The following is a 12752-nucleotide window of genomic DNA, read 5'->3' as shown; positions in this document are numbered from 1 at the left end:
ATATATATATATATATATATATATATATATATATATATATATATATATATATATATATATATATATATATATATGAGAGAGAGAGAGAGAGAGAGAGAGAGAGAGAGAGAGAGAGAGAGATATCTCTCTATCTATCTATATATATATATATTATAAAAAAAATGATGGGAGAATGGGAGAGCAGAAGGTGACTCTCATAAGCTGGTAACCCCTCCATGTACTGGGAGATCCTCCTTTATCTTATAATCAGAAGTCACGATCACAGGAACAAAGTTTTAGAAAGGGGCGGGTTAACAAACTTCTGAAAGTTCTGTGGGAGGGGCTGGGAGAAGAGGTCTGGACCAATGAGAAGGGGGGCGTGGCGTGTAGAGTAGTGCAGCCTGCGGGCGGGGTATGAGGCTCAGTGTGATCGGGAGGTGATCGGTAGACATGGCCGGACAGCCGGTGTTCCTGGGGGCGGATGTAGTGGAGAAGTACCTGGACTACCCGACTCTGATCCCTCTGCTGGAGAAGGCGCTCATCAACTACTCTAGCGGCCCCGCAGGAGGGGTGGTGCAGCCAATCAGGAGCATTGTGCCAGTAGCCAAGCACAGCGGGTAAGTGGAGTATAGAGAGGGAGGGCAGGAGATCGGACATATGGGTACACTGCTGGACACGTCTTTCCCATAGGTGGACACATCTACTTATCACCAATTGATCACTATCACCAATCAATGACACAAATATTCTCCTTTCAGTACTAAACCTAAAAATGGATTCTGTTGCAGCTTACCAGTTCTTAGGTGGGGTAGCTGTCGTTTTTTGTTCGTTTTTATGGCTGCTTCAGTCCTATTATCTGCTCGACATACGATGCAATCAAAATGATCGAATAGCCGTGACTTCCCTTCCGACCGATTTAATGCTCTAATTGGATCAGATTTGTTCGAGTTGACTGTCCAGGGTGGCAAAATACTGATCGGTTTGCATCATTTGGCCACACTGCGATACTTTGTTCATGAATACGATTGTATTTTCCTCGATCAGATTACATGATGGGAATTGAGATGTGATCAATAACTTGCAATCATAAGTTCGAGTTGTATCTTTAACCACTTACCTACTGGGCACTTTCACCCCCTTCCTGCCCAGGCCAAATTTCTGGTTTCAGCACTGTGACCCTTTGAATGACAATTGCGCGGTCCTACAACACTGTAACCATGTGAAATGTTTATAATTTTCTTCACAAAAAGAGAGCTTTATTTTGTTGGCGTTTAACCACTTCGCGCCTGCCCAGAGCGGACGCTAACTGCAGGGAGGCCGTCCCTGGACGTCCTCCTGTTTACTTCCCCTCTGCGTGTCGCCACAGGCGCGCATCGGGGAAGTTCTGTGCTGGCCGTGTCCCCCGGACACAGCCAGTCGCAGATCGCTGTAAGCGGCCAATCACAGCAGCCGTTTACAGCGCGATCGGCGTGCCCAATAAGAGATGATCTCATATGTAAACAAATGAGATCATCTCTTATCGCCGTTCTCCCTCCTCACACAGACAGCGTGTGAGGAGGGAGAGATGGACCGTTGTGTTAAAAAAATAAAAATAAAAATTTATATATGGAAAATAAAGTGCCATCTGTTATCAGCGCCACGTGTCATCAATGCCAGGTATCAGTGTCACGTGTCGTCAGTGCCACGTATAAGTGTCACATGTCATCAGTGCCATCTGTCGTCGGTGTCACGTGTCATTGTCCTGGTGCTCCAGGGCCTTCAAAAGTGTAATAGGTAGTCAACAAGTTAGATGTGTAATTTATGCTCCTAGAACACGTGATGGCGCTCCCTGCATGTTGGGCCTCTCTATGTGGTCAGGCTGTGGAAAAGTCCCACACATGTAGTATCATAATACTCAGGAGGAGTAGCAGAATATATTTTGGGGCGTTATTTGTGGTATACACATGCCACGTGAGAGAAATAACCTATTACAATGTAAATTTTGTGGAAAAAAATTAAAATAAAATAAAAAAATCTTCATATTTCAAAGAATTGTGGGAAAAAATGACAACATCGAAAAGCTCACCGTGCCTCTTACTAAATACCTTGGAATGTCTACTTTCAAAAAAGGGGTAATTTGGGGGGTATTTGTACTTTCCTGGCTTGTTCGGGTCACAAGAAATGAGATCCAGTACATCAGATGTGATCAATTTTGTACGATTCGCACCACAGCTTGTAGACTCTAACTTTCACAAAGACCAAATAATATCCACTAATTTGGGATATTTTTACCAAAGATATGTAGCAGTATAAATTGTGGCCAAAATTTCTGAAAAAATTTCAAATTATTAATTTTTCTTATCACAGAAACAAAGAAAAATGCGTTTTTTTTTTTTTTTTTTTTGTTTTTTTTTCAAAATTTTCGGTCTTTTTTCATTTATAGCGCAAAAAATAAAAAACAGAGGTGATCAAATACCACCAAAAGAAAGCTCTATTTGTGGGAAAAAAAGGACAAAAATTTTATTTGGGTACAGTGTTACATGACTGAGTAATTGTCATTCAAAGTGTGAGAGCACCGAAAGCTGAAAATTTGGTCTGGGCAGGAGGGGTGTTTAAGTGCCCAGTAGGCAAGTGGTTAATCGCTGCTGGGGTTTGTTTATTTTTCTTCTTAGCTTCTGTCCGTAATTTTGTAAATACGTTTTTCTCCTTCACTAATGGACACAGATTAGGTGGCACTGATGAGGAGGCACTAATATGTGGTACTGGTGAGCAGGAATGATGGGTGGCACTGATAGCCAGAACTGATTGTTGGCACTGGTGGCGCTGTATTGTAATCGGGGCACTGATGATCAGTGCCCTGATTACATGTCTGGATGTCCCCTGCGAGGAGATGCCACTGATCGCCTCTCCTCGCCACACACTCTGTGTGAGGAGATGAGAGCTGGATACTGGCATCTCCGTGTTTACATGTGGCCAGCTATGATTGGACACAGCTGATCACATGATTACAGAGATCGGGGTCACGCCGTGTCCTACCAACATGACATGGCCACGATCGCCACCTGCCCCCCCCACGGGCACGTCAGAGCAGCCTTTCTGGGACGACTTTATGACGTTGTCCCAGAACAAGAGTCGCATCGCCCCTCCGTCATTTGATGGCGGGCGGCAAGCGGTTAACGACCAATCAAAATCCACTTCTCGACATGTGGCATATTGATCAAAATTGTAGTAGACCATAGAGCGATTGTTCCCATCTAAAAAGCTTGATTGGAAGAGAAATGTATCATTTGTTAAAGCAGAGTCCCACCTAAATTGGAGCTCTGCTTGTTCGCACCCTATACTGCCACATTTGGCACCTTTAGGGGTGTGAGAGCAGGGAGCGGATACCTGTCAAAACCATGTATCCACTTCCATGTAAGATCTCTGCATCGTTGTTAAAGCTGATCTTCAGGCTGCTGTGGTCTGGTCACATGATCTTCTTTGTTCACTAGTGCTGGCTGCAGGGGAGATGAGAACACACTGACAGTCGCTAGTTAAGCCTGGAGTGGTGACTCTACCAATGGGCTTTAATTTCCCATCAATTGTCGGCCCTCCATCCTCTCCCCTGCCACCACGCTGCCTGACGGCAATTCCACAGTAATAAAAAAAACTGTAATCTGGCAGCTCTTTAATGCAGAATGCTATGTCTCTTTTGCAGTAAGAAACAATTGCCAGCTTGCAGTCTCCTGTTGAATGTATGACAGACTTTTTTGCACATACGTGGGATGATGTCATTCCTTTACCAGGCAATCAAAAGCACAAATTCCAGTACCGTGAAGTAGCCGGGGGGAAAATGTCAGCGGCTGGCAAAAAACATAACTTAGAAATCGCTCCTAATCGCAAGTAAGCAACGGGAGCTTTCCAGTCCCTGCAGATAATAGTGCTGGGTGCAACTTCCGCTCATCGGAATTCACCACCCCCGGTGCCACAATTGGCTTCTTTCAGGGGGGTGCAGGTATCTGCACCCACTTCCGGGCATAGATAGCCGCAGAATATCCACAGATGCTCAGCAGGAGCGGGTGCCCACATCCTCACGTTCACTCGCATTTAGCCTCATTTCATTTACTGACTCTTTTTTCATTTTTGGCTATTGAGAGATTATTATTTTCTTTTTAAAACGCTCCTATATGCGGCAAAACAGACGTTTTAAACGTGGGTTACTATCTGTCAAGTTTAATCGTTCAAGAGAGGTTGTAAAAACGTCCCGTTGTACGTGAAACCTTATCCTGAAACAGCCAGTGTACTCATAATTTGCTGTGATCTGAGCCATTATCCTACAGCCTACATCACAGGCTCCAGTGAATAGAGCCCATCTGAGTGGCTCTGTACCTTGTGATTGTGGGTGTTGACCAATCGGATCAAAAATTTTAAACAGTGTCACTATTTACATTTGTGAGCCCGCCCCTTCCTTTCACAATGCAAGGAGGAACTAATGATCGTTCCTTCACCCGGATGGTGCTTAGCAGTGGTCTCGGGTAAAAATAATAATATAATCAATTTTTTTTTTTTTTTTTTACTTTTTCACCTCCAACTCCTCCCCTCCCTACCTCTTCATCCTGCACCTCTGCACATTACCCCCTAGTCTCCATCCTCCTATTGTAAGCAACCTGTACATTAACTCCTTAACCTAAGCTTTGCTCGATGTATTCACTGTACCTAGTACACCGCTACCAAACTTCATGTTTTACCAACCTCCAATACCAGAAGGTGTTGTGTTTTCTTTTTTTTTTGCCTTTTCAAAAAATGATGGCAAAACATGAGATCACCTTGGGACATCTACTTTCCTAAAAAGGGGTCATTTTTGGGGGGGGGGGGGGGGGGGGTTGTATGTCCTGGCATTTTTATTTTAACAGAAAATAAGGATTTGTTAAAAAAAATTTATATAAAAAAAAACACAGTGGTTACTAAGAACCATCAAAAATTACTTTGAGTACAGTGTTGTATGAGTGAGTAATTGTCAGTCAAACTATCACAGCACTAAAAACTGAAAAATCGCGTGGTAGTAAAGGGATATTACAGGCTGGTACTGTGATTACAAGTTCACTTGCAATATATCTATTTCTATAATCCTTTGGGCTTTAAGGGACAAACATTAAGGGTTTTTTCACACCATAACACATTGCACTAAGAATGACCTATTGTGACTAATTTCCTAATCTTTAAAGTCCAGCAAAAAATAAAAAAATGCAGGTGGAGCTCAAGCAAATTAAACTGAAAAAAAAAATCAAGTTTTTCTAGTCTCGTAGTCCAGATATTGAATACAGTGAAGCGTGGACCTCGCTCTTTCATCTTTCTGCTGGGGGTCTCTGTAATCATTTGCTAGTCTCCTAATATCATTGATTTATGTGTGTAAAACTACCACCTACCGTATTTATTGGTGTATAACACGCACAGGCGTATAACATGCACATTCATTTTAAGAGGGAAGTTTCAGGAAAAAAACTTACATTTTAAATAAGGAATTTTGAAGCAAAATAATGGTCAGTGCCCATCAGCAGCCTCACCATTGCCATCGGTGCAGCCTGATCAATGTCCATCTGCAGCTATTTAGTGAGAATCTCCTATGATAGACAGAGCACTGGTCCAATGGCAGCCCAGGAGACGGGACTTCCTATTACAGAGGCCGCCAAGTAAACAGAAGATTCTCACTGTATGTAATCTGATGGCGCTTGTCCTGCCCCCCCCCCTCCCTATCCCCTCCAAGGCGGCTAAAATTGAAGTATTGGCGTATAACACGCACGCGCTATTTCCACCCGATTTTTTCATGGCGAAAATTAAAGTGAGTGTTATATGCCCATAAATACAGTATATTTAATTTCTTTTTAAAAAGGAAAAAGTCTCCTCTAAAAGAATGAAAGAATCCTATGTTTTATGAACTCGCAGGATAAGGATTTTCTCTTTCATGTCCTCAAACTAAATTAAATTGGATCTTGCAGAAAGCAAAAGTGTGAATTTTTATTACTCTAACACACATTATCTTTTCAGGTTTTTAGGAGTCATGCCTGCCTACAGCACAGTGGATGATGCCCTTACAACCAAGATAGTAACATTTTATGAGAATAAAACCGCGTCTGACGTTCCATCTCACCAGGCAACTGTTTTGTTATTTGAACCATCAAATGGCAGTTTGAAGGCAGTAAGTATAATGCATTTATTTGCACCATTAATTGTATATAGCAATGGCTTTTATATCATTTTTATGTTAGAAAATTCCAGTAGGGGGAGCTGTAACCCTTCTTTTTGAAGGGCTTTTGCCAGTTTGAGTTTGATATGCATTTCTAGAAGGTTGCTTGATTAGGAACTAGTTAAACTCCGTGCGTAATGCTTTGTTTTTCTTTCTTTTGGTGCCATGCTGGCATACCTAAAAGTAATAAACAGAAGAAACTTCTTATCTTGCTTGACAGATTATTTCTGATTTTCTGATTCACACTAGATCACGTCATTGTTAAATAATGTGCAACATTAACTTACAAAAATTAGAATTGCAGAAATGTTAACTACATGTCTAAGCCATAAATAAAGGTCTTTTTAAAGAATGTTTGGCTCAAAAAAGCAGCTATTTTGTAGAATGTGTCCATTTACTAGGATTACCAGGAGTGAAATATGATTGTAATTGGGTCTGATTTAGTGCTCCTTTACACGTGTGTGTGTGTGTGTGTGTGTGGAGGGGGGGGGGTGGTAAAATGGGTGGTTGAGCCTTTATTTTTACTGCACCCCACCCTACTGTCCCCCTTTTTTAAAGCTGATGTTCATTCAAAAAGTTTAAGTATTGCTGGTGTGCTCTCTCCAGCCTGGTGTGTGTGTGTGTGTGTGTGTGTGTGTGTGTGTGTGTGTGTGTGTGTGTTTGTGTGTTTGTGTGTTTCCCCCCCCCCCCCCCCCCCTTCGCAAGGCCTCTTAAAGGACAGCATTAAGAAAACTTAGACAAATAAAATTAAATTTCACTATAAAAAAATTTTTTTAAAGAATATTCAGCTCTGACGCACAAAAATAAAAATAAACTTCTAGCTGGCAATCAAGGTTAACTCAAACAATACCTGAGATAAACATTTATAGTAAAACAGTGCTGCGCTATTCATAAATGTCCATAATAAATTTATAACATGCGTAAATATAAACTAAAAGTCCCAACTAGTGCATGTGGAAACAGCATAAATCACTGATTGGTGTGGTGAAACACACAAAAAATTATGATCGATCCATTGACTGTGATCCTTCCACCAAAAAAATAAAAAATAAAGATGGCCTGTCACCTCCAAAATTCGACCTGTAACTGGTCACAGAGCAATGAATAGATCACCAGGCAGACTAATCCCCACTCTAGATGCCATCCTCAGATCCACACTCCATAAGATATTTGATCACATGTATAAAAAGAACAAAACGATCTATCTAATGCTCTCTGCTTGTAATGTTTATTAATACAAAGTACAGACATACACTTACATTCAGTTGCACTCAGATCCAAGTGCCGGCGCATAAGCGTGTAGTGTTATCCAACCAACAAGATGGCCGCAGGTGACGTCATGCGTGACTCCTGACCCCCCTCGTACGCGTTACATCCGTAGGCGGGACTTCCTCAGGGCAGGATACACGCAGACGGCCTGCTTTGTAGCAGATTGCCAGACGAGCCGGAGTGATATCACTGCAGTCTGGATTGCAACCTGCTCACCAAGCCTTGTTTTGATGCCCATTCACCGCTGCCACTGGCCGTACACCATTTAGTGGTTTTTAGGACGAACACAGGAGAGGTTGATGCACTACAGGGACTGATCCCACTGATGATTTAAGTTGCATGAGACCATTCTATGCCGTTTATTCATTACTGAAATGTTGAACCTGTTTTTAATTGTCTCATCAAAACTATTATACAGTCTGCACCCAGAGGCGCTGCCTTCTTCCTTGTGTCTTTCAGTATGACCTCGAGAGGCTGGTGAGGGAACCAAAAAAAAAACCCCACAAATTATGATAAGCTGCAAGCATTAATTATGCAAGAATGGGCAGTGCCGGGCTGGTGCCAGGTCAGTCAGGAATCGGGATGTTGCACTGGCACAGAAGTTGATTTACATTGACAACATGCCAGTGATGCCACAAATGTCAGGCCCAGGGCAAACTGCAGCAGAAGTCTTGAAAAAGAAGGGTCGACGCAACACTGCAAATATTGACTCTTTGCATAAACTTAATGTAATTGTCAAAAGCATTTGACACTTATGCAATGCTTTACCGGAACAATGATCTGACACCATGTATACCAGATGCATCTGACACAAGAGGGTGTCAGATCTAAAAACACTGAAGCAGTACTGGCAAACATTGTCAAAATCTTAATATTTGTGTAATTTTGGCCATAGCCGTACATGGCCAAGTGCAGTACACTGCAGTAACTGCACAGGCACTGTTACTGCCTGTCAGGCACAGCATAATAAACCAATACATGAGGGTAATGCTTATTCCTACAATAAGAATAAGTTTACTGTCATTATTTCAACAGTTCTAATTCTTGGATACATTCAAAGAAAATAATAATGCCATTAAGGTGTGGATTTACTGGATTATAACAGTTATCCCACTCCCTCCTAAAAGACTATTGGGGCAGGACCCTGGCGCAAGGTAAGTCTCAAAGGCGGCTTCCCTATTTGACTGTCCATTAGTATGATATTTACTTATATTTTCACAGCTGAGATAGACGGATAACAAGTTGATGGGGCGGGGGGGGGGGGGAGGAAAGTGGTGGCTGGCTTGTTATTGTTTCAGAATCCACACACTAATGGCATTTGTAGCCTTGGCCTGTGCATTTTTCCTATGAATTTAACTGACAAAACTGTTGAACCATTGGTTCTTCCTATCGCTATAAGCACAACCCACAAGTATTGGGTATGCTTCTTATGTTAGAAATACATAAGAGAATAATAAAACGCTCCTATTTGTTTTGACTCATTTTAAGGAAAGCACTTTGTGCCAACATGACCCTTTCTCTATTCCGCCGACCTCTAGAGAGGTCACCTGTAACACCGAATACCCTCTCTGCAAAGGCTTGAGAAGCTGGCATAGCCAGCAGGTCTACTGCAAAAGGTTTTAGCTGGTGATAAAGTGTCACTCTTTCACAGCCAAAATTCTGTTGCGGTGTACTCAGAGTCCTCACTGATGGCAACTTGATGCAAAACCTCTTCCTTATATTTTCTGATCTGCTGCTCTATGCTGTTTGGGGAGATCCTCTGCCTGGGTCTCCTGTGGCATTTAGAAAGAAACCAAAAGACTGGCTGCTTAGATGTGGATGCCTGGTGGCGGTGCTTCTTCCACTTCCTGCAATAGTTCTACCACATCATCTTCAGACAATTCCTTGTGTGTGTGTGTGGCAGTGTGGATTTTTTGCCGGCATACTCTGCCTTTTTTAAGCAGTTCCTGAATATTCTCATCTGCCACATCAACAAGGGTTTTGCAGACAATAGGGTTGATAAACCAAGCAGCTGCTGCAAGTGGAGAGAACATTTTGTCAGCTGGATCTAAGAATGAAGCAAAACGCTGGTTCACACTCATTTTCATTTGCTGTGCAATTGTGGCAAGGTCTTGGTAGCTAATGCTCTGTTTAAAGTCCTCAAGATGGCTGAGCAGATCAAAGAGGGCAGGGACATGGACATGGTGTCACTCGAGGTTTTTAGTATGTTCTGCAAAAGGCAGCAGTAGGTTATGCATGTGACGGGAGGGTCTGTGGTACCAAGAATTTCTTGTGAAGGTTGGAAAACCCATGTTTCAGCTCCCCATGCACCTCTTATGTCTGCACCCTGTGCCATCCTGGCACAGGGTAACTGAGAAAATATATCTTGGATTACTTAAAATGGGTCAGTAATATTTATCCACAATATCTCCCAGGATATATGTAAAGACTATTCTTGGTTTGTTTGATTCTGAACTCAACATGTTAGTTGAGAGAGCTGATTACATTGGCCTCTGTGCAATGTAGGAAACTGGCCGACTCCTGCTATTGTGTGAAGGTGTCCTGTGTTATACTTGTGATAATTTATAATCTACTGTGTGAAGCTTGGTGACAAATCGGACCTGTAGTGAAATCCTGATTAATCAGAACAATGCTCAGGAGGGCACAGTCACATTGCCTGCTTTTAAAGCGGAGGTCCACCCTAAAGTGGAGCTTCCGCTCATTGGAACCCTAAACCCCCCCCCCCTCCCCGGCGCCACAATTGGCACCTTTCAGTACAGGTATCTGCACCCACTTCCGGCGTAGATTCTGCAGAAGCTACGCCCCTTTCCGAAGGTCCCCTGCTGCCTGCTGGGAAACACACGGGTCCCAGAGACAGCGGGGACCATCCTTATTGCACAGCGCGACTTGCGCATGCGCAGTAGGGAACCGGGAAATTAAGCCGCAAGGCTCCACTTCCTGATTCCCATACCCAAGATGGCGGCGGCAGCACCCGAGAGACGATCGAGAGAGTGTCATTATTTTAAAAGTCAGCAGCTGCAGTATTTGTATCTGCTGGCTTTAAAAAAAAAAAAAGGCGGACTCCCGCTTTAGGGTGGAACCCCTGCTTCAACGAATCTCTTAAAGTGGAACTTCCGCTCATCAGAACCCTCCCCCCTCCGGTGTCACAGTTGGCACCTTTTCAGGGGGGAGGGGGGTGCAGATACCTGTCTAAGACATGTATTTGCATCCACTTCCGGGCATAGACTCCCACGAGAGTTTCTGCCTCTTCCTGTCCTGGCGAGCGGTCTGCTGGGACACACACGGGTCCCAGAGACAGCGCAGACCATTCCTATTGCGCGACTTTGTGCATGCGCGGTAGGGAACTGGGAAGTGAAGCCGCAACGCTTCACTTCCTGATTCCCTCACCTAGAATGGCGGCGGAAGGAGCCGAGCGATCGATCGGCCTAAGCTGCCGACATCGCTGGATCCTGGGAAAGGTGAGTGTCCATTTATTAAGTCAGCAGCTGCAGTATTTGTAGCTGCTGGCTTTTAATTTTTTTTTTTTTTCCAGTGAAATCCCTCTTTAGCTCATATTAATTCTGTTTCTGGTTACAGTTGTATTGTTAGAGTAATATGAACAGGAGGTAGGAACCTTCTCCTCCTTTAACTGTATACTTGTATTTTGGTTCTAATAAAATTAGTCCATATTCAGCAACTAAGCAAGTATCGTCTTGTGCTTGTGAGTGGTTGGAATATCTGATATCTATATTCAGACTGGGAGGCAGCGTTATATGACGAAATCACTGGAGCAGAGTGTGGGATGTTCCGTTACAATGCCATGATGTGAGCTTTTGCCTTTCGCTAGGGAGCAAGCTGTCCCATCCTATGTTTGTGATTTGGCAGACTGACTCTTTTTCAGTTTGAGGAGTCTTGCGATCATGTTGAATATACTTGACCAGCATGTGAGGCAGTCATTTAAAAGGATAAGGCCACAATGCTCCAATAGCTTCTGTGTTGCAATTGAAGACTTGCGTTAAGGTTCACGCTTTATCCAGTATTCTCTTCACACTTGCCGCCTTATTTGCCATGTTGTCCACAAGTTGCAACGTATGTACCACACATGGTGTCTGGTCCATGTCGATCTTTTGGTACCTAACAAGTGGAGTACACACAGTCCAATAAGCATAAAGTATATCGAAAAAGTTTCTGTTCCATTCTATTTTAACACTTAACATCTTGAAATACTTTTACAGTACACAAGACTACAAATAAAGTGGAAAAATGACAAAGGTGCACCCAATAGAGTAGAGCCATCTCGTAGCCATTGTGATAATTGTCTGATGTCAACTGTCAACCATATCATCATGTAAAAGAAGAATAAAAAAAAAAAAAGCCTCACTCACTCACCTCACAGATCGATCATCAATTTCGATCTCGGCATCAGTCACTTTCTGTCATGGGGGAGTCTTCCTCACTAGAGCTGGGTGGTTCTTCTGCTGCTGCTGTGGTTTGTTTAAATGCTGCCGCCATATTACTCCCGTTGTCTATCACTGTAAGGATATTCCTTTTTGTTATGTCCCACTCTTGCAAGCATTTGTCCACACATGATTTGATTGACTGTGCAGTGTGTGGGTGGACTACTTGTCCTTTTTTGGTCCACAAATCAGTGCAGATAGATACTCTCCGAGCAGCAGCCATCTTCATATTGTTTATCAATCAGATTGCTTATTTTAGTTTTCTTTGGAACAGTCAGCTTCCTATCTACTGTCTCCATCATGCCAACAAAGTCCTCGTCTTCAATCGTTCTGACTGGTAGTCCGGTGCACCCAATCCATCTTGCTATGGTCTCCTTCCTGGCATGTTGTTCTCCTTCCTTTTTTTTTTTTTTTTTTTTTTTATTTATATATATATATATATATATATATATATATATATATATATATATATATATATATATATATATATATATATATATTTTGAAGCACCTAAAAGAGCAGTGCAAATAGATTGCTGTGGTTGTGCAATGCCACTGGTTTGAATTGGTCCATCATTTTGAGGTTTTCTGTATTTGTGGGGAAAATTTAAAGTTATTCTAAATTTAAGTTCTCTAGTCAGCTCCAAGTAGTCTGTTTATAATATACTATATGTATAGGCCAGGGCTGGCCTTGGGGCTTTAGGTGCCTGTGCTGTGCCAAAATTGACAGTGCACTAGTCTGCTGATGTGTGCTCTTCTGCCTCTGGGCGGCGTCGGCATCATGAGGAGTCAGAGTGGGGAGTGCTCTTGCCGGTGGTCTGAGTAGAGTAGGTCTGTGAAATTAGGAAATAAATGGCATGCAGTGAA

At 42.8% G+C, this 12752-nt stretch overlaps 1 protein-coding gene across 2 annotated transcripts in view; it reads left to right on the top strand.

Annotated features, from left to right (window-relative positions):
• Positions 1-379: 379 nt before the first annotated feature.
• Positions 380-12752, top strand: part of CRYM (crystallin mu) — a 116734-nt gene continuing 104361 nt past the window's right edge. The window contains exons 1-2 of one of the 2 annotated variants that reach the window (XM_077448993.1): positions 380-596; positions 5983-6133. In XM_077448993.1, the coding sequence (XP_077305119.1) occupies positions 430-596; positions 5983-6133 (318 nt within the window). In that variant the 5' untranslated portion in view covers positions 380-429. The remainder of the gene's footprint in view (positions 597-5982; positions 6134-12752) is intronic. The other variant, XM_077448994.1, reaches the window with a different exon arrangement.

Source organism: Lithobates pipiens, unplaced genomic scaffold (assembly GCF_037356315.1).
Source record: "Lithobates pipiens isolate NorthernLeopardFrog02 unplaced genomic scaffold, aLitPip1_a1.2 Scaffold_22, whole genome shotgun sequence".
Lineage (NCBI taxonomy): Eukaryota > Metazoa > Chordata > Amphibia > Anura > Ranidae > Lithobates > Lithobates pipiens.
Note: the sequence above shows the minus strand (reverse complement) of the source record. Positions and strands in the feature narration are given on the sequence as shown.